Source organism: Psittacula echo, assembly GCF_963264785.1.
Source record: "Psittacula echo genome assembly, chromosome: 5".
Classification (NCBI taxonomy): domain Eukaryota; kingdom Metazoa; phylum Chordata; class Aves; order Psittaciformes; family Psittacidae; genus Psittacula; species Psittacula echo.
Window position 1 is genome coordinate 53216997 of NC_137739.1, and position 21962 is coordinate 53238958.

General features: G+C 45.4%; 1 protein-coding gene across 2 annotated transcripts in view; it reads left to right on the top strand.

Annotated features, from left to right (window-relative positions):
* The window catches only part of IFT43 (intraflagellar transport 43), a gene marked incomplete at its 3' end in the record, with an annotated part of 45817 nt that overhangs the window by 5065 nt on the left and 18790 nt on the right, over positions 1–21962 (top strand). For both annotated transcript variants that reach the window (XM_080619143.1, XM_080619142.1), the window contains exon 3: positions 11088–11155. In XM_080619143.1, coding sequence (XP_080475269.1) covers positions 11088–11155 — 68 coding nt within the window. The remainder of the gene's footprint in view (positions 1–11087; positions 11156–21962) is intronic.

Genomic DNA, 21962 nt, shown 5'->3' on the forward strand with positions numbered 1-21962 from the left:
TGTCTAACCCAAGTGAACAGCTACAAATCAATTGCTCAGATGAAATCAATGTGGAAGATAGCTCAAAAAAGTGGTTATTTAAATGTTTTTCCAAAATGTGTTGTCCAGTTAGATTTCGTTCTATGCTAGTGCAATCCTGTACCACTTGGGCTCCCTACATCCAGAGAAGCTTAGGTCAAGTTGGGCTCCGCAGAAGCCTTTCTGCTCTCATGTGGGAACAAGTGGATCCCTGGCTGACAAATACACACTTCGAACAGATTTTACCAGTTTGGCAAATCTGATTTCATTTATGCTGCTTGCTGATATGGACACTCTGTACCCCAGCTGCCCCAACATGCATGTAGCCTCCCTCTGCTCCTGTCATGGTATGATATGACCATGAGATCAGATGACAGCACAGACACTAAGTGGACTCAGCTACCAAACCACTTTAATCAGGTATATGTAATTTATGAATCACATGGTTTCCCTGTTCCACAGGAGAGATGATGCACTCCAAAAGAGAAGTTAGGTGGGTTAGTGTAGTGTTTCCAGCCATCCTGCGTGTACTCCTGGTGCAGGGTCATGAGATACCCTAGATTGTCTCCCTGCGTGATTCTGAACACTGTCATTTCTAGGATGGTGTAGAGATTACCAGGTTCTTAATTGCTTCCTTGCATTTGGTGCCTAGCAAGTGGTTATCACCACTGCTGGTGTTGGCAGTCTGCTCATCAGAAAGACAAGCTGCTTTCCTTGAGTTACTCATCTACCCCATTAACAAAGCTATTCCCTTACACTATAGGGTTAGCTAAAGTTCATCTACTAAAGCTAACACTATTGTCAGCTATGCCTGTCTTATGCTAACTGCTACAGCTTCTGCTTCCAGTGGAGGATCTAAGGTTGCCTTGAGAAACAGTAGTTCCTGGAAAACAGGCTGCAGCCTGCTATAGTATGTAACACCTATTATGACCAGTCCAGCATAATTTCTGGTCTCTGTCATGGTTGCAGAGCCTATCCATAGAAATTTTTCTAGTGTCCTGCGCACCTGAATAATTTGGGGTTTTTCATGCTATGACGAGATGGAACTAGGTCTGTTCTCCCTCTCATTTGGTTGGTTGTAGTGTGTTTTTCAAGGTCTGACTGCTGCCAGACTTCCCTGCCACTGCAGTCAGCCCTGCTTTGTTTTGTATTGAAATTGGTATATGCATAAATGACCATGGATATAAAAACCTTACAATGGTGGGATCAACTTTGTACTTTATTCAGGTGGGTTAGGTTGCAAAGCATGTACTGCAGGACAGTATTGTGTACAGTTCTGGTGTCCTCAACATAAAAAGGACAAGAACTGTTGGAACAAGTCCAGAGGAGGGCCATGAGGATGATCAGGGGACTGGAGCACCTCCTGTATGAAGATAGGCTGAGAAAGTTGGGGCTGTTCAGCCTGGAGAAGAGAAGGCTGCGTGGAGACCTCATAGCAGCCTTCCAGTATCTGAAGGGGGGCTATAGGGATGCTGGGGAGGGACTCTTCATCAGGGACTGTAGCAATAGGACAAGGGGTAACAGGTTCAAACTTAAACAGTGGAAGTTTAGATTGGATATAAGGAGGAAGTTCTTTACTGTGAGGGTGATGAGGCACTGGAATGGGTTGCCTGAGGAAGTTGTGAATGCTCCATCCGTGGTGGTGTTCAAGGCCAGATTGAGCAGAGCCTTGGGTGACATGGTTTAGTGTGAGGTGTCCCTGCCCCTGGCAGGGGGGTTGGAACTAGATGATCTTAAGGTCCTTTCCAACCCTAACTATTCTATGATTCTATGACAGCCATTCATACCAATCTTCAAGCTATTTTGTGCAGGCTTCTGTAGTTCTTCTAACTTCTTTCTCTCTTTTTCTCCTCCTTATCCTTTTAGGATGAAGACTCTGAAGAAAAGGTTGACCATGTAAGACTAGAGGCTTTCTAGGTAGATCCTGGCTCCTCTGAAGGGGATTAGTAGGACTCACCTATTCATGTGTCTGGAGATTACCTTAAGAGGGGACTCATGTATTGGAGAATAAGACAAAGTGTGCGTCAGATGCAGTGCCTTTCCTGCACCCTTTGTTCCAATTGCTGACAGGTTTTTTGTTATCTTTGGAACAGCTGTTCTTACCAGCTACTGCATCTTGTTCTGAGGTCACAGATGTATATGTGGCCATTGGAATGATACTCTATTTTCATTTAAAAGTCAAGGCATCCGTTAACTAATAGAGTACAAAACCTTACTGAGCCTAGATTTGCTGTCCAGTAGGGTCAGCTTGCTCACACAAATGAAAACTTGTCTTCAGGGATTATGAAGTCTTGCTGGTTCCCCGGAGGAGGAGGCCAGCCAGTAGTAACAAGGATGTGTGCCTTTGTATTTTCTGAATCTTTCCTAATGCTAATATCTTTTCCTGAATGCTAATATCTGTGGTTAAAAGGATGTTATAGTGCTTCTTACCAGGCTCCTGTTACACAGAGAAAAGGAAGATACATGCCCTTTCTCACCCTGCAGCAAAGCTAAAATACATCTTGGCATTCATTTGGCATTAGAAGCCAGGATGGTGCCATTCAGAACAACCTGAGAACAAGTATGCGTTTCTGTTAAAAACCTTTGGACTAGTTGTCTTGCACCGTTGCTGACCATGGAATCGGTGTTGTCCAGTTTTTCCGGGCTAGAGTTGCTGTCTGTGTATATTAGACAATTAAAGCATCCTCTCCCTTACTCTTAATTCCTTTTGTTGAAGCACCAGCCAGTACTGGTAGCATAGTAGATTCATTTGTGAAATTTAAAGCCCAGAAAAGAAACACTTATCACCCATCTCATTAATTCTGGCCTCAGAAGAGTATGCTCATCACAAGGAGTTAAGACTATTCAGATTAGCTCAATTTTCTCTTGGTAGTGCTAGAGATGGTATTGTAGGAGAGATCCACTGGGTTTATTTGTCAGTGATGGATAGTTAAAGCCTATGCCCAGAGCACTTTTCCATTTATCGGGTAAAGAGGCCTTCCACTGATGGGTATAGTTTTGGGGACCAGTTGCCCAATAGAAATTTTTCCTGATAATTGATCTAAACCAACCCCCACCCCCCTGAACCAGTCCTTACAATCATTTCACTGGAACTAATTCCACCTCCATACAGTGCCCTAAATCATTGATTCCCAAGGTCTGCTGTACTAAGTGGTGGCTGGTCACATGCCACAGGCGTCTTCTTGCTCCTGGCTGCTAAGTTTCATTAAAACAATTAAACTGATGTGACTCTTCCACATGAGCAATTATTGTTGCTTCAGGGATGTTATGCAATGGTGCCTGGCAAGGAGATTTTCCTTAGTATGAAGTGATCCCTGCTTTGAAACCCCTCTTGTCTGGATAATTCCTGCACCCATATTCAGGCTTATGCTCATAGTCTCACTTTATAGTATTTTTTCATTTTTTAATGCCTGTGAAGGGTAACAAAATGGTTAAGTGAGTGTTCAGAAATCTTACTGATCAGTAAGCTTTTTGTAACTTAAAATACTATATGCTTACAAACTTCTGTTAATTGTATTGTAAGTCTTTTCCAAACCAATTATTAGTGGAACTTTACATTATAAAGTGTGATCCAAAACTTGATGCAGTATATCCCTCCTTTAGTCATCGCCTAGCCAAACTGAAATACTTGGCTTCTTGAATCATTTGTCCGAAGCTGGCCCTTGCGTCCCCCTGATGGCTCATGTAACCCTTGTCTGAACTCCCTTCGGACTGTGCGGAGTGTTACAGTCTGAACTCTTCCTGGATTTGGTCCCTTTCCTCTTGCTGTGCTGAAGATACTCTGTGGCTGCCTGAATACCAGCAAACAGCCCCATCTGGACTTTTGATGTGAACGTACCTGCTTAAGTCCTGCCCCCCAGCCATTGCCTGCTTGGAGACTTGTTTTACATCCCCTGGCAATCCACTCATTTTGGATCTGAATTTTTGCCAGGTGAATCACTCATTTGGCTGCACCTTCCAAGGCTGCCTGGGACATGTAGCCAAAAGGCTTTAAGGCTGATCAGTGGTATAATAAAGGATGTATCCTGATATCTCAGTTAATTTGCAGAGGCAGAATAGGCAGGAGGAGTATGAACATGGCTGTGAGTCAAAATTTTGCTGGGTACTCTTCCTGGCCTTGCCATGGATTTGCTCTGGGGCCTTGAAGAAGTCCCTCCTCTATTTTTCTTTAGTCCCTGTCTGAAAGGAGGGCTAGAGTTTTATGCAGAAGAACTGTGGGGATTCCCTAAACACAGATCCACAGGAGGCTTTTGATCCCTTACACTCGTAGCAAAATCCACAGCCTGTATTAGGTGCCTGTGTAGTGTGTGGGCAATCTCAGGATGGGTCTGGGGATCTATTAGGGTGATAAAAAGTGACTAGGAACTGGAGTGTGTCTGAAACCCTGGCCTTCCATGGAGATCTGCCCCGTTCTGAGAGCTCTGGGAGCACATGTCCCTCCACTAGCAGTGAGTGATCCTGATCCCTTCCTGTGTTTTGTTACCTTCAGCAGCAGAGCAGGGTTTTTCTTTGCATTCAGGGACTTCCAGGGATGGAGGTGTTCATTTGGATGTTGAAGCCACATGCTTTATGCATGAAGATTAAACTCTCCATCTCCTTTCCAAGCTGCAAGATACCAATTTTATTGTCCTTTTCCTCCTATTGGGAGATGTATCAACTAATGTTTATACCATATCCCTGGAGAATATTATATATAATGACAAAGCTATGAGCTATTCTGAGTCAGAGAAGGCTCTCAGTCCTTTCTTCTGAAGCCACTCTGCTTTGCAAATGGAACTGAAAGAACTTTGGGGCTGCAGGGAAGGAGTTTCTGACTGAAGGAATACAACATTTGAGTGGGAAGGCATGTGTTCCAGTCCTAATGAATCTAGCTGGTGCCTTGTTCTCTAGTTGTGCTTTGGTCCTTATGGACTAAAGCAGGGACAGCACCTGATTTGTGACTGTTAGCTAGGTGGATGGAGACCTCTGTGGCTCTATATCACTCAAAGACTGAGTGACAACATGCTTTAAGGCAACAGCTGGAAAGAGGATTTGACAGTCTGACCTTTTCAGAGCTAGCACCCAAGTTCTTCTGTAGTTCTAGTTCCCAGTACTTTTAAAACAATTCTGGTTGAAAAGTGGGAAGATGCTTTTTAGGTTAAGACATGTCAGGAAGAATTGTTTTCAATGAATGTTTGTTGGAAGAACTATCAAAAAAATGTAAGAACCTGAAGTATGAAGCCAGTTGTGGACTTAAATTGCTAGGTTGCCCAGTTCGGTGGGCTTGCTTGAGTGAGTGTATTTGCATCCGAAAATATAGCACAGAAGGATGCAGAGATCCCCTGGTGAGAAGCAACCTGCACTCTGCCTGGGGAGGTACCAGTTTGGTTACCATAAGTGCCTTAAGCTAGATCATTTCCAGACTCAAGCTGACTCACGTGGATCCTGCTTGCAGGTGTGTCTGCACCTGTGGTGTAGACATGGCCTGGGGCTTGATATGATGAGGGCCTTTAATCAAACTGGTATTTTCCTGACCCAGTTCTTACCCTCACACAGTGGTTGGCACCCAGCTCCACACTCTCATTCCATTGTCTGGTCTGGTTTGGATCTGCAGAGCAGCCACCCTCCAAGTACTCTTCCCCACATCCCTGGAAACTTAGGAATATGAGATTGAGGAGCCCAGCACCGGCTACACTCAGCTGGGTGCTTTCTGGGGGACCTTATTTGTGTAAAAATAATCACAGTCATTTAGGCACTGTCCAACCACTCTACTTCAGAGTTCATGACTGAAAAAGTTGGGTGTAATTGTAATGCAGTCGCTTATAGCCCTTTTTGTATTTACAGCTTACATTGCAGTAAGATCTAGAGAGCATTGGTGCATGATTAGGACAAAAATTTCCTATTCACAAAGACCTTACAGTCTGACAGCGTTGTTTTTCTCTAGTGTCCTGTTCTCCCCTGTGATCTTCCATTTGTAGAAGAGCCCTCACCAGGGGCATTTTGTATACTGCGCATTGCCAGGGTTTTGCCTTCTTAGGCATACAATTTGGACTGGAGTAGATAGCTCTTGAAACAAATGGAATTTCTGAGAACCTGGGAGGGTTCTAGTGAGATAGAATTTCCTGTAGCTGTTGCACATTGTGAATGCCCTCCCTTTTGCATGCTTGTCCTGGGCTGAGCTGAATTTGTCCCTCCATATCCCAGAGTTTCTGTCATCTGTTTGGATTCTTGCATTCTGCAAGTAAACACCCACCACCAAAGGGGGCCAGCATCCAAGGAAGCATCGGCTTTTTTACCTGCTTCCATTTTACAGGGATTGTTTCTTTTTCCCCAGTGGTCTTCGGTTGCTTGTAGAAATACTGGACTCCCAGCCTGTTCCTGGGGACCGCTCAGCTGGAAGGTGGCCAGATTCTCCAGAAGGAATCTCAAAAATGCAGCTGAACTTTTGTTCCCTAATTAGGCCAACTTCCCTAGTGTGAGCCCCAGCACGGCATGAAGCTCCCCGAGGTCTTGCACTGCTTCTCTCCCGTGCACCCCGAGTGGCCAGCCAGCAGGGCAGTTATTTTCAGCTTTCTGAGCTTATCTACTAGCCTTTTGATGACATCTACTGAAATAGCATTTCTAGTCAGCCATGTTTCCCAGCCTTTCTAGTCGTATCCTTCCTGCTTGGCTACCTTGATGTGGATTAGAGACAATCCCATTGAAAATAATATTATTCAAAGCTTTTCCATACATTTATGCCATGCTTTGAGTGCTCCTGGCCCCACCTGAAGGCAACAAAAGAACTGTAGGAGTGGTGGAGATGAATGTGGGAACATGTCTGACAGTATGTAGCACAGAGTAACAGCAAACTGAGAGATTCTTAGGAGTACTGGAGGAGTTAGTTCCTCAGTCAGGGGAGCCTGAGGCAGCTGTTTGGAGAAGAGGAAATTCGAGACTGGCCATACTTCTTTCTTTCTGCACCATGGTCAGTGTTGGATAAAAACAAGGCACCTACGTACTGTATAAAATCTCGCAGTGTTTGTGTTTTGGGCAAAACGTAGATCCCACACATTTTAGGAGATGTATTACATGACAGAAAAATTGTGTGTCCTCTGTTACATGCTGCAATGTCATTTGAGTCCCTGCTTCCCTGTACAGAGAGCTCACTGTTTCAAAGGAGTTGTCATGTTGATGAAGGTAAATTAATCCGTATTTCCAGAACCACCTGAGAATCTGAGTGACCCAACATGTCTGCAATCTGTGTTGTAGTAGGTCCTAAAAGAAACTTTGCTGGATCCTGAGGATCCAGAGACACACAGGGTTGTTGCTTCCATGAGGACAGCAACATCCAACCAGCACCTTCAAAACTGCAGACATGATCTGACAAGTAGCCTGGAAATTTCTGCCTTAATGGGGAAGCCAAATTAGAATTCTACATCTGTCTGATAAGAAAGGGTCTGACTACAGATAAAGAAGAACGTAGAGTTTCTACTTTAATGCAGGAGAGATGGAATTCAGGCCAGTCATTTTTCAAAGGGAGAGATAAAATTCTGATTATAGTGGTAGTATGAAAGTGTTGGTAGGAAGGTGGCCTGAGAAATACTGGAAAAGTGCCATCACAAAGATGGGGAACTGGATTGCTGAGGGGAAAAAGAAAAAGAAAAGAAAAAAAACCCTAAAAAGCTGAGATCATGGCAGTGTTCCTTGAAAAGGAGACTATCTGCAGAAACTAAGGTAGAAGAAACCTTCTGGAGGTGAATAACTGGCAAAGCTTAAGTTGGAAAGCAAACCACAGCAAGTAAGTGGTTAGTTAATGTGAAACAGACTGAGCAGCATGATCTGAGAGAGAACACTGTTGTCAGGAGCTGGTGGAATCTCAGTGTTTTGAACACCAACATGTTTTGGTGGACAGTTTAGCTTTTGCATTTGGGAACATACATAAAAATCTTGCCCATAAGTACCAACAAGTTCTGATCATTTAAAGCCCCCAGTCTTTTTCACCAAAAAGGTATGTTCAGGAGCACATTTGCTCCATTATGGAAGAGCAGTGTCCTCTGTTTCTGCTCTGCTCTCTCTGGGGTTGACATTCTTCCCACTTCTTGCCTCAAGCTCTTGCTTGTAGCTTCAGTGTCCCTAACTGTCACCACATTATGACAATGTATGACATTGCATTCTCAATTGTAAATTATGCTGAGGTTTTGGAAATGTGAAAGTATATGAAGGTAGGTGAATTTACGTGACAAAAGTGCATGTGGCATGTGACCTTATTATGGCACTTTCCAGGCAACTAACAAAGAAAAGCTATTTATCCTCAGCTGACAATTAACATTGTCTTTCCTGTTGCTTGTGCTCCTGTAGGCAGTTCAAAAAGAATTACCTGATGTATTGCAAGAGGAATAAAAGACCTGTGGGTATATGTGAGGTGTTTGTCAGGGTCTGACAGACATTCAGGCTTACCTGGTGTGTATGATCACAGAATCACAGAATGGTTAGGGTTGGAAAGGACCTTAAGATAATCTAGTTCCAACCCCTCTGCCATGGGCAGGGACACCTCACATTAAACCATGTCGCCCAAGGCTCTGTCCAACCTGGCCTTGAACACCGCCAGGGATGAAGCATTTACCACTTCTCTGGGCAACCCATTCCAGTGCCTCACCACCCTTACAGTAAAGAACTTCTTCCCTATGTCAAATCTAAACTTCCCTGTTTAAGTTTTAACCCATTGCCCTTTGTGCCATTGCTACAGTCCCTGATACAGAGTCCCTCTCCAGAATCCTTGTGGGCTCCCTTAGATACTGGAAGGCTGCTATGAGGTCTTCATGCAGCCTTCTCCAGGCTGAACGGCCCAGACTTTCTCAGCTTGTCTTCATATGGGAGATGCTCCAGCCCCTGATCGTCCTCTTGGTCCTCCTCTGGACTAGCTTCAACATCTCCATGTCCTTTTTATGTTGAGGACACCAGAACTGCAGACAGTGCTGCAAGTGGGGTCTCACGAGAGGTCAATGCAAATACATAACATTGGCAAGACATTGGAATCGAACCCCTAGATGCCATGAAGTCATCCCCTATGCAAAGACTGAGGCAGTCATTCTCATCCTCTGATGTTGAGTGCCCCTCTTGGTATATCTTTGATCTGAAGGCTAGTTTTGGTGATGAGGGTATTAAATTGCAGGTGCATTGGAATGCCCTGGAGATGTGTTTTCCCTCAGCCTTAAGGCCCAGGTTCTTTGGTGACATTTGTTAATTCCATGCACCTTTGTAAGGAGTTTTGAGGCTGTGTGTTGGCAACATGGCCGGCTGGCTATCAAAGGGATGGTGTAAGGGGAAAGGGGTTGTTTGCATGCATGGGAAGGATCCATGTGGGAGGGAGTGTGTTTTTTGAGGTAGGGGTTTGTGTGATGGGAATAGGGATGTTTATGTGGGCATGCACGCCCATATGTGGTGTGGTTTTCCCCTTTTTCCTGGGCTCTGGGTGTGTCCAGATGAACTGAATTCAAAATGCTCCTTTTTTGGCACTGTAGTCTCTTCTCTGGTTTGGCATCTTAAGAATCTGGGGGAATCATTTAAAGATCAGAAAACTCCATTCAATTGGGCCCCTGAAGGCTTCACATTCTGTGACTTGGTCATTCCAGTCGACTGAGCTCTGTCCCCTGCGGATGAGCCCATATAAGGATGCTGTTTCCTGCGTTTCACGCTCCCTGCCTGTCCCTCTGCCCTCCTGTGCTCCCTTTGCCGAAGAAAGCTGGTATTTTGGGACTGCAGCTCCTGCCTCATTCCTGCTCCCTGTTTATTTTTGGAGGATGACTATTTTTGCTCCTATCAGGGAGCTATGCAGGGTCGTGCCCCGTCCCTGCAGCAGGCAGTGGCTGCCCCTGGCAGGATCTCTTAATTTCCCACACTCGCAAACAATGCTTCTGCTTCAAGAAATAAACACGGGAGACCCCTACCATCAGGGGTTAGCTCAACTCCTTCCTCATTTGTGGCAAGAGGTAATTTGGCTTTGTCTCAGGGTTGACCCCACCATACATGCAAGGTCCTGTCTGTCAAGTCAAAAATCCTCAGGAGTGACCCAGTCCATTCCCTTAATAAAAGCTGTGGGAGCCACCTGTCCCCCCATCATTGCTCCAACTTAGACTCCTTTTCAGTTACCATTTTTTCCCTGTTTTGGGACATCTTTTACATATCATCCTTTCTCATGATGCTCCTTCACATGCCCCTGCATCAATGCCTCAATGGGCACCACATTTGGGAGCTGTATAAACTGAAATTCATCCGTTGGGTTCACCATGCCTCCTTTCACCACTGCCTGTTGTGCAAAGCACTGAAAGCACTGCTGCATGAGGTGCTTCAGGCAGGAGGAACGGAGCCCAGAACTGCAAAAGGAATAGGCTGCTCCCACACAGTGGGAATTCATAGCCCTGTTCTTTGAAAATTCCCATCGTAACCCCCAGGCTGAATTCCTGTTTTCTCTTGCCACACGGCAGAGTGCCACAGAGACAATGCAAGATAATAGCAGGGAGTGCCTTTAAGCTCCAGATGAACTTCCCCTTTAGCATTTCAGTGATGGCAGTGCTGGGTTTCATCTCAACTAACTTTAACTTTAGAGGTATTGGTATGGCTGGCTGTATCTGCACTTCATCTAACCTCTTCTTCTAGGCAGTGGACAAAAGCAGACACTTTTTAGGAACAATTCCCAGTCTAAAGCAAGATGTCTAAAATGTGCTGACTTGTACCCTAGGAAAGATGTAACATGTGATACCTCCCACTGAAATGTGGGCAGCAGTTCCCAGTAGCTGTATTTTGCCAGGAGAACACATCATCTGTGGATCAGTCCGCTGCTGTACTGTGTGTTCTGGACAAGTCAAAGATACACAGATGAGAAACTTGTCAAGATACTGATTAGAGTAATATATCTTTTGTTTACCTGGACACCTAAACCCCTGTCCTGTAATATTTGTCTTCCTTTTATTTTATGAATAGGCAACATTTTAAACACTACCTCTCCAGCTATTATTTGTTAAAGTTTAGTATGTGTGGGCCTGGTGTCTCAGTTGGCTTGACTTTGCCTAGACCGGAGCTGGCTCTAATGTGTCTTCTCTGTTTTAAAGGGTCCACCACCTAAACCTCCACGCCGGCAAGGAGGCTGGGCAGATGATGCTGTACTGGCAACTACCAAGTGAGTCCTCATGTTTTTCCTTACTAAGAGGGGCTTAGGCAAGGATTAAGTGGACATCAGTAGTTGGGCTTTGCTGTTACAGGCATTGGAAGTTTTTCTGGATGTTGTAGATGACGTGTGTCTCTCCTTCAAACCATTTGAGGTACTGCTCTTGCTTGGTTCTGCTGGCTAATGCTCTTTATAAATTGGCCTGGCTGGGCCACTGTGTATGTGTCACTTTCTGCCAGAGGCAGTGTATTCCTTACCTGGTATAGTAACTGAAAGGAGTCAAGAACATAATAAGCATGTTAAATGCAGGAGCAGGGAGGGGGGGATTTGACTGGTTGTGCCCTTTCCAGGAGAGTGACACATGACAGTGCCCCACTGACAAGAATGCAATGAACAGTTCAGGATTCAATGATCAGCCTTGACAGTAAAGGTGAAATTTGTCAATGTTTGTGTATGTATGGGGCTATGGTATAATGGAGATGGATGGAAGTGGTCAGCGATAAGAGATAGGAAGAAAGAAGTATACAAATTGTAGAGTGTAGGTTGAGAATCCTGGTGCTTATGAAGGACACCTAAGGGAAAGGAAATATATGGATGTGGTAATAGAATGGGTATGAAAACTGAAGGACAGTTCAGACTGGGAGATGACTTGGTTTCAAACTATTTATTATTTTTCAAGCTGTAAAGTTGTGCTGGTGTTGTATTTCCTATTCGCAGAGCTGAAGGGCTCAGTGACAGTGGTGTGAGATTGCTTGTATACATTAAGGCCCGTAATAAGAGTGTATATGCCTGACATATACTTTGGAGGCACTGATTTATGGAAAAAATTTGTATTCTCTTTCCTGGAACCCTGAAAATGGGAGAGGACATCCGGGGGGGGTGAGAAGGGTGTTCTATATTCTGGGGCAGCCTTTCTGGAAAACAGTACTTTTCTGGGAAAATTATCGTTCTGCCTCTGAAGAATAAATCAGCTGAAAATGTGAAGACTGGAGTAAAGGAATAAAGATTTCGACCTGAACTCCTTCTGCTCCTCTCTAGCTTAACTCTGATAATGGTATTATTTTGCATAGGCTGGCTGCAGCTAGAAGTTACCATTGCAAAGATGCACCCACCTCAGGGTTATAATAAAAATGCCACCAGTTCTTTGCAGGAGCAAGCGGAAGCTTTATGGAAATGTGACAGCAGAGAACAAGGGTGAATGGCATTGTTTAGGAAAAATAAATTATGTAATTGTTGGCTAGGTGAAGGTCTGGATTGGAGGTAATACGGTTATTAAGGGCCTGGAGGACAGTGCCTAATGTGCCCTGGAGGACAGTGTGCAGGTTCCTAATGCAACAGCAGTGTGTCATGTGCTACTTTCAGATGTTTTCCATTGTTTGATATGAACCTCATCTGATAAATTTAGAGCAGTAGCTATCAGTGGTGCTTGTCCAATGTCCCAGTTGCATGGTTTACAGATATAGCAGGTGTATGGAGTAAATGCTCCTGTGAGGCTGGATTCAATTCAGTTGAAGAAGCAGAACAGGAGATAGAAGGCTGCAAACCTTTCTATCTGTGAGACCCTGCACAGTGGGACATGAGGTGAAGATGTGCCCCTTGCTCAGTCATGCATATGATGCCCATGTTGTATCTGGCAGTATTAGTTTAATTTGTATTAAGGGCTTTTATTGAGATTTTATGAAGGAGAGGTTTGTTCTGACTGCCTTTGGTCATGTGCGGTACAGGGATTTTGTACAACTAGTTTCCCTGTCTTTTCTTCCTTCAGCTGTGTATTCTCCCCAGGGTGATCTCTCTCCTTGTCTCCCTTATAAAAGTGAGATGCTGGCCTGTAAGGCTGTCTTTGTGACATATCCCAGAGTAAAGCCTTCATGTGAAAAGTCTGAGTCATCGGCTGATGTCATACCAATGTTGCTGTAGCTTTGTTGTTTCTGTTCTCTCAGGCTCTGTCTCCCCACAGCTTTTCAACCAGTTTGACTCAGCTTGGAAGCCCATCAAGTTAACTTGCTTCAATTGCACTAATTGTAGATGTAGTTAGAATAACATGCTTCTATTGATATATCTGATGGAGGTACAAGAAGTTTTATGCCAGTGTAACTGAGCCTACACTTGGGAATTGTACTGCTTTAAGTAATTTGTTTTTTCAAAACGGACAATGTCAAAATCGTAAATTCTATTCTATTCTATTCCTTAGGGTGTGCAGAGAGGCTACAGATACTTAAACTATTTTATGCTATATTTCTAGTTCAGAGTCTTATCAATGTGACATCATTTGAAAATGTTCTTTTTGTTTCCATTTGGCACATACTAGAGTAAAATTTAATTTGCAACCTGTTTTTCTGGTTTTCAATCTTTGCTGCTCCTTCTTAGTCCCTGCCCAGCTCTTGTCATACCTGGGTAATCCTGCAAATACTCTCACCATCTTGCTGGTTCCTTCCATCAGACTACTGCTGTCTCAAACTGTTGCAAGACAGGAAGAGGAGGAGTGCCCTTAAAGTTTTCCAACCTGCAGTTAGTTTTGAAATTAAATCGCACAGATGGTGTACAAGTAAGATGCACTATTTTATCATGAGTTCCCCTAGCATTTGCAAGTGTCAGGTATTTAAATTCCAGAAAATTAATAAAATGTTGCCTTTAGTGATCAGTTTTCAGAAGCTGAGCGTGGAAAGATTACTTTGCTCTCCTGGTATCTCTGTAAAATAGCTGTCATTGCTAGAAGTCCCATTTTGTAAATCTGGATAATGAAGAGGACTGCAGGTAAGTGTCTGAGCAAACCCTCAGACTGGTCCTCTGCAATCAGCAAATAAATGGTACAAAATAGTGACAGAAGTCGTTTTCACTTACTGGTGGAGCCCTCTGCACCTGAGTCTACTGTATTTATTTAAATTTGTATTCAAAGAGAAGAATCAGTCTCTATGAGAAGAGGTAGTCCCAGCAATATTCCAGCCCCAGTATTAGAGGAAAGGGGACCAGCCAAGAACCTAGGCAGCCACTTGGGGCCTGGTACCCTGATGAGATGATATAAATAATAGTAATTACAGCTGGGTTTGCTACAGAAGCAGTTCTCTAACCACTGGATGGAGCCCAAGTGCCATTCTGAACGCTGTTCAGTTTTGACACTTGTGACAAGCAAAGCAGAGGTTTATTGTCAGGTTATCTCGTGCATCAGAAAGAAGAAATACAAAGCACCTGCCAGTGGGAAAAGGAAAGGAAAAAGTTTTGCATATTGGCAAGGATTTGACAAAAGAGAGGTACTTCCAGGATCCATTTAATTCCAGCCTCTGCTGATCTCATCTATCTGACTTTCTCTATAGAATTACTGCCATTTTCTTCCCTATTAGTATCTTTATTTCTTTGCTTCTCAGGACACTTCCAGTTCACTTGGGTCCTTTATCCCTTTGGTCTTGCAATCGGCCCCTTACAATTCAGACAGTTCTGTAGGCAGCAGCTAGGATTGGTGTGGAATAAACACGGCTTATTTCAGGTGGCCCTACAAGCAAATGCAAGTGCTGCTTTCAGTAGGAAGTCTCTTCCAGTGCCTGCATGTGTACCTCCTTTCTCTACAGTGATTGTGGCAGTTTAGCAACAAGTGCTCCAGCTACAACTGAAATTTCTCCTCTCTGACTGATAGGTCATACAGAGTTGTAATAATCAAGACTTATTGAGAAAAATGACCATGCTGAAGATTCCGGGACAGAAGTGGTGGTATGGTATTCAGGAATGCATTTAACAAGAAGGCGAATATTAAGGGCCTGTAGGAAGGAAGTGGTTGCAGTTGGGGTGACCTTTACAGCAGGGTAACCCAGTCTCCGTGTAGGTATCTTGTAGGACCCTGGAGGGTGGGCAATGGTGAGACTGCACCCTGGAGATGGAGGAAAGTTATTTAAGAGATTAAGCAGTTTTATGATTCAAGGTCTCTAGAGGTAAGTAAAGTTAAAAACCTCCTGTTTCAAAAATATGGGTTTAAACTATCCTGTGTTGCAGCTATATGAAATGACCCTTGAGAGTGCCTGGTTTATAGAACATCTAGCCATCCCTGTTTTGCAAGTGGGAGTAGTAGAGGGCTCACGAGTTTCTGTGTCTGACATGGTAGGGGAAGCTTTTGTCATTGCTTCTGTCCTCCACTCCCAGTCCAGCAGTGCTGAGGTAAATCTCAGTCTGGGCTCCTCTGTGACCCTGCCATGTTAGGGGCAGACCCAGGCTCCTCACTGTAGGGAAGACGGCAGCCTCACTCAGGACATCTATGGATGTCCTTAGTGATGGGAAGAGCATAGGCACAAAGGATCAAGGCTGCCAAGTGAGGGGGCACAACTTAGGTGGAGAAGAAAGAAAAGGAAGTCTGATTAAGTTTTGTCTTGAAGTGTCTGTTTTTGGGTTTGTCCCTGCATTGATCTGCAAGGGAATGAGGCAAGTAATGGCCCCTTGGGGACCTTCAGGACTTTCCTCTCAATGTCAGCCGTCATTTTCAATCACCCTCTCCCTCCCAGCCATTAATTTTGGCCCAGGATCATGGGGACTTGTCCATCTATCACTCCTAATTGACACTAAATGATCTGTCAGTTTATTGATGAACGGCAGGAGTGGAATTGTCACAATATATTTTACTTTCTAACAACTCCTCCTGACAATTTTACCTTGTCCATCTCACTCTCCTCACATAAATCTCCGTTGGCCTCTCATTCCTTCTCTTGGGCTGATCTGGTGCCAGCCGCCTCCATGCCATCGGCACGCATCAAGGACATCAAGATGGTGGTGAGCTGCAATGTGCAGGCCCAGGGTGGATTTTTCCTCTCTCTCCCCCCACCTTTTCTTTTTTAGGTTTTTTTTTTTTTTTTTTTTTTATTTAATAGGCTGGATGTTCCAGGAATGCTAACAGGCTCTTGTCCCTCCATGTCATTGCTGGGGTGAGCTCTCCTTGGTGTTTCTGTTTAGACTCAGTAAAGATAACTGGCAGGAGAAGGAAAGTCCCTAAAAGACAGAAGAGTCACCTGAGAATCCCACAGTGCCATGGCTGTGACGGGGGATTTTTTTCCTTTTAATCCTGCTTAGTGTGACTTGCAGGGTTTTCTGCAAAGGGAAAATCCTGGAGTTATGTCCATTCCAGTGGCTTTGCAGTGCCCAGAGGAGCCTGATAAAAAAGTTGGGGTTTCTGCTTTTTTTCTTGCCCTTTTTTTTTTTTTTAAGCTAGATTTTTGTTTATTTATTGTCTGCTGCTGGAGTTTTCTTTGACTTTTTTTCCTGAAAGACACGGCAATGGAAGAACTGGTAGGGCTGTAGCCTCTTGCTCCGTTAGAAAATGAAGCCTGCATGACAAAAATGGAACAGGAGTGTGACATTTTTGGTAACAGTCCATGTAAGCTGCTGAGGTGGCAGATTGTGCATGGGGTAAAGTCTATTTGATTTTTATGATGGAGGAAAAAAACATCTTTGTTCCTTAGTTCTCCGCATCTCCAAGGAATCTATCAGCAAATTCAGGGGATAGTATCCTTGCTGTCCCAAATATTTCTTATTTAAAAAACAAAAGCCCTCTTGAAGAACACATACAACTTTGCAACCCTTTTGTATCTGTCAAAGCCACAGCTAAAAACTTGTCTGGCCTTTGTAGGTCACCTCTAAATTGTCTGTGAAGTCTAGCTTAATGCAGTTTACCTGTGGAAAGAGACCTAAGATGACCTGATCTACTTGCTTGGCCCTATTTCTCCATCCCCCACTCCCCCTTCCCATATAACCCCTCTACTATTGTGAAGTCCTTAATCCAGGTTCTTAAAATATCTTTTTTCAGAAGCTCTCAGATGGCAGCACAAGGTGCTATTCAGTAATAAACACCTAGTTCTTTCTAGTGTTTTTCGTTTAAATGTTTTCAATGAGGCCAACCACATGTTAAAGGTCTTTGGCCTGGTACGTCAGAATCATGAGTTTGTTCTCTGTTATCATAGAATCATGGAATAGTTTGGGTTGGAAGGGACCTTCAAAGGTCATCTAATCCAAGCTCCCTGCAATGAGTAAGGACATCTTCAACTGGATCAGGTTGCTCAGAACCACATCCAGCCTGGCCTTAAATGTCTCCATTCAATGTCTCCACAAGCAACCTGTTCCAGTATTTTACCACCCTCACTGTAAAGATTTTCTTCCTCATGTCCAGCCTGAATCTCCCCTCTTTTTAACCCTGCTAAAAAGTCTCTCCCCATCTTTCTTATAGGCCCCTTCTAAGTACTGAAAGGCCACAATAAGGTCTCCCCAGAGTCTTCTCCAGGCTGAACAATCCCAACTCTCTCAGCCTCTCCTCAAAGGAGAGGTGCTCCATCCCTCTGATCATTTTTGTGGCCCTCCTCTGGAGCCGTTCCAACAGGTCCATGTCTTTCCTGTTCTGAGGACTCCAGATCTGGATGCTGTACTCCAGGTGGGGTCTCATCAGAGCAGAGGGGCAGAATCACCTTCCTCGACCTGCTGGCCATGCTCCTTTGAATGCGGCCCAGGATACGGTTGGCCCTCTGGGCTGTGGGCGCACGCTGCCGGCTCACGCACAATCTGTCATCCACAGCACCCCCAAGTCCTTCTCTTCAGTGGTACTATCAATCCCTTCATCCCCCAGCCTCTGTTGTGGGATTGGAAAAAAACAACCAACCTTAGATCCTTTTCCCGTGCACTCTAGGTCTGTCTCCTTTAGCAGTCAGTTCTTCCACATAACCATGAGGATCAGAGAAGTGTGCTTTTCCCTTTAAATGGAAACTGAAATGCTTCTGTAACCTCAAGAGCCGTTTGGTGTGAGAGTTGGCCCTGGTGCTTACTGGAGACTGAAGACGTGACTGCGTGGTTAGGAGCCCGTGTTCTCAGGGACCAAAGATGTGTGGTGGATACCTCTAGAAACTGCAGTGCTGTTTTCCCACACAGCAGGAATTTGTATTGAGTGGTGTTTTTTTTGTTGCTCAGTGAGAGCTCTGAGCAGCTTTGCTGGTCAGCTGTCTACCAGTGAGCGAGTGGGGGAACCCTGGGAACATCTGGTACAGGATGATGCAGTGAGTAGGCTGAGGTTCAGTGACCCTGTGAACTCTCTGTCAGCTTGTTCTTTTGTGCCAGTTCCTGAAGTATTGCTTGCCAGAGCCTTCCTCCTTTGTTGTTTCTGTTAAGCAAGCCCATGTATTAGGACATGAGGAGAAAACAACACTTTGCTAGAGACTACTTGGTGCCTCACAAGCCCATTTTAGCTGGAGCCAGCTAGCACGGTGTCTGTCAGATCCCTTCCCCCAGATCATGCTTGCTTATCACTGCATCCTGCTCACTGCAGTGCCATGTTCTAGGGCAGTGTGTTCAACATGTGGTCCAGGCAGCTCAGGGATTCTGTGAGGGGCAGAAAGCGTATGGTGGGACCATTAGTTTAAAAAAATGTGTGTCTGCCCCAAACTGTTGTGGAGATGCAGATAGCCGTGTGCCCCAGGGCTTGGGAAGTGGGTGAGTGTGAGGTGACATCCTGTGACAAAATAAAAGGTTTATAGTAGTCCTTGCTCTGCTGAAATCAATGGCAAAACTTGCCCTGGTTTTAGGAGATGTGAAGATTGAACATCCGGGTTTAATCAAGGCAAATTTGGCTTTTCCAGGCTGCCACAGTGCAGGGAGAGGGGATGGAAAATGAAACAACTGATTGGAGCCCCAAGGAAGGTGCGGTGGAATAGCCAAGAAGACACCTTGTGGTAGTGCTTTCCAGCATGGGCTACAGTTCTGTTTTGCATACAGCTTTGACGAACGTTTTTCTCTCCCTGTGCCTCTGCAAACAAGCAGTGACCACGACCTGCACTTGGAGAGCTGGGAGAACTGATCAGTTAGCACTTGTGCATCATATTGGATGTGTAACTTAGTTGTGTCTTACGCTGTTGAACAAGATATGACTCGTAGCTTACCACCCACTCACTGTGGTGATGGGCACTAAAAAAATACTTGAGCAAGAGACTACAGTGTCCTTTTTAATCTTTTTTTCCCCCATTCTCCTTCAGGCCTAGACCTGAATCACAGTCTATGCGCTGGAGGCAAAAGGCTTCATGTCTCTCTCTGGGCTGAGCCCAGTGTTGGGCACTGAGGTGGGTATGGTTTTGGATGGAAGTGCAGAGGCGGAATGGTGGCCAGTGACCCATGTCCATTTGATTGCCCTGCTCCCTCAAAACAAAATGTATCTCTGTGCTTCAGGACTTTCCCCTTTTTTCCATTTAATTCTTCTAGCAGGGGGGCAGCTTGAAGCAGCTTTCTTGTTCCACGTGATTCATAAAGAGAAGCGGTTGAGACATGCCAGGAAATACGCTAACACGCAGGCAGATGAAATCTTTCCCCCGCTGCCAGGGCCCTGTGAAGTACCGAGAACTCCCGCGGATCTCGACGCTCGGCTCCCGTGGTGCGTCCCACCGCCCCGGGGGCAGCCCGTACCCCCCGCCGCTCGCACGTGTGACCGCTTCCGAAGTCACGTAGCCGCTCCGGCGCTCGGCTTCTTTCAGGCTCGGCAGCTGCCCGGGGGACCGAGGACCGCAGCCTCCGCGGGGAGCTCGGGCCTGGCGCCACGCCGCCAGGGCCCGGCAGAGGGCGGCCGCTGCCCGGCAATGCGGTGGCGTCGACGGGTGGCCCCCGTGGAGGGCGGCCGTCTCGGGGCCCCGAGCATCGCCGGCTCGGCGTCAGCGGCCCCCGTGGCGGCAGGGTGGGAGAATCGGCGAGAGCGAAGCGCTGCTCGTCCGGGCAGGGGCAGCCGGGCCTGGCGAGGGGCTGCCCGAGCTCCGAGCCCACTCTCGGCCTCGGCTGCCGCCCCTCCACGCTCGCCCGGGCACGCCTGTCCAGCCGCCTCAGTGTTAGTCTGAAGCCCCTATAACTGCTTTCTTTACCCCTAGCTGCGTTGGCCGCCCTCACACCTCCCTGGGTGTGCAGGAGAGAACCTCTTGCGCCGTGGCCTTCTGGCACCCGGCTGTGGCTCCGTGCACTATTCAAGTGTGTCTAGAGCTCTCATGAGCTCTGGACATTAAAAGATTTCAAGGACATTTCCCCCCATTCATCCCAGTTATGTCCCCTGCTAAAATAGGTTAACGGTGTCTAATTAACCACTGCACATTGTCATGCTGCATAAAGATAGCATCCTGGCTGTTCTCTGAGCCCTGCTACTTTATCTCCATTTAGATCTCCGTGGTAGTCCATTAAATGAGAAAGAAACAGTTTAACAGGGATGATGTCTACATTAGAACTGCCTTTCACCCTTCAGCTTAGAAGTTGCAGGCAGCTCCAAGAGAGCTCAGCTGTGCATTAGGGGGCTGTGTGGGGCCAAGCCTTGGGTTTGAGGTTTAACCCCTTCTCATTAATGTGGAGAGAGGATTCCTGTTGTCCATAACTGAGTGAGATCAGATCTATATCCTCTGCCCCAGGACACAGGTAGGAGAGAAATGGGTATTCTGTACTAGGAGTTACAAAACATGGGGTTTCATGGGGTCTGTTACGGTCTTCTGCCCAGTTTCTCAGCTATTCAACATCCTGAAATAGGGAGTCAGCAGCTGGCCAAAGCCAGAGGGAGTATTTTGAGATTTTGGTTATGTTTGAGAGCACAGACAGCCTTGCAGTGAAACGGAATTCAAATGGAGCTGTCCGGGTGATGAGGCCTGTCCATATTCTTTGGCCTTCCAGATGCAATGGGCTTATCAGAGGAAATAAAAGAAACAGAGGTATCACTGCCTCACAAAAATTGGGGGTGGCTGATTTATATATAATACATCAGATTGAGTACATTTCTGAGCTCTGCTCCCAGGATTGTTTTGTTTGCCATTACTGGAGTAGCTGTATCTATAGTTCATAGGTAACTGCTCATTTAATAAGCACTTGTTGCTGCCCTCCATGGGCTGTCCCTCCTGCTGGAGCAGACAAGCTGGGGCAGTGCACTTCTTGTTGCTGAGAACATGAGAAAAGAGAAGGAACTCTGTTTATGCTGGCTTGAGTTTACGGTCTGTTTTTTTCCATGCCTGCTTTCACTCACCACTAGAAATCTGTGCCCAAGTGGTGAGTGAAAAGGGTGCTGTGTACCCAGGCCTGATATTCCTGAGGGTTGAAACGTTGGTCTCAACATGTTGCCATTGGCATTGGTAAGCTGAGATGGTTCTCAGGAAAGAGTACTCCAGGATGCTTAAAGCAATGCTGTAACTTCACGAGGAATGCCTGCAGGGCTTCCTATAGCACCTGGAGAGCAGAGACAAGCAGGTGACTGGTTCTGCAGGAATAGTATCTCTGTGTATAGAATTTATAGATACATTGATAGAATATTATGGAATGGACAGGGTTGGAGGCAGTACACCTTTTGCAGACTTCCCTTAGTGCCTTTTAACCTTAGGACACAAGGCAAAGCTTGTCTTTTGTCTCAAGGTCACTTTGTTAGGTAAATTTAGGTAATGCAATTGGGCCAAAAAAAGCAAAAGATGAGTCAGGAACAAACAAAAATATTTTCTGATTGTTTTTTTTCCCAGTCTGAAACAAAGAATGAAAAAGTAATTTGCCATCAAACAAAATGAAAGGAAGCCTTATAAAAAAAGAAAAGAAATAGTAAGCCGATTGGTATCTTCTTTATCTAACAGCTCAATCATTAAGGTCACAGAGAGTGTAAAATATGCAATTCCTTCCTGAACTCTGGAAGTCTCATGCTGTATTTACAGGACAGTTCTCTACCTGTGAGCTTATCAATTGGTTTGAAATACCAGTTTCATCAACTAATGCTATTTCAAATCAAACTTAACATGAGCCGGCTTCAGTGTGCACTCGCAGCCCAGAAAGCCCAACCATATCCTGGGCTGCATCAAAAGGTGCGTGACCAGCA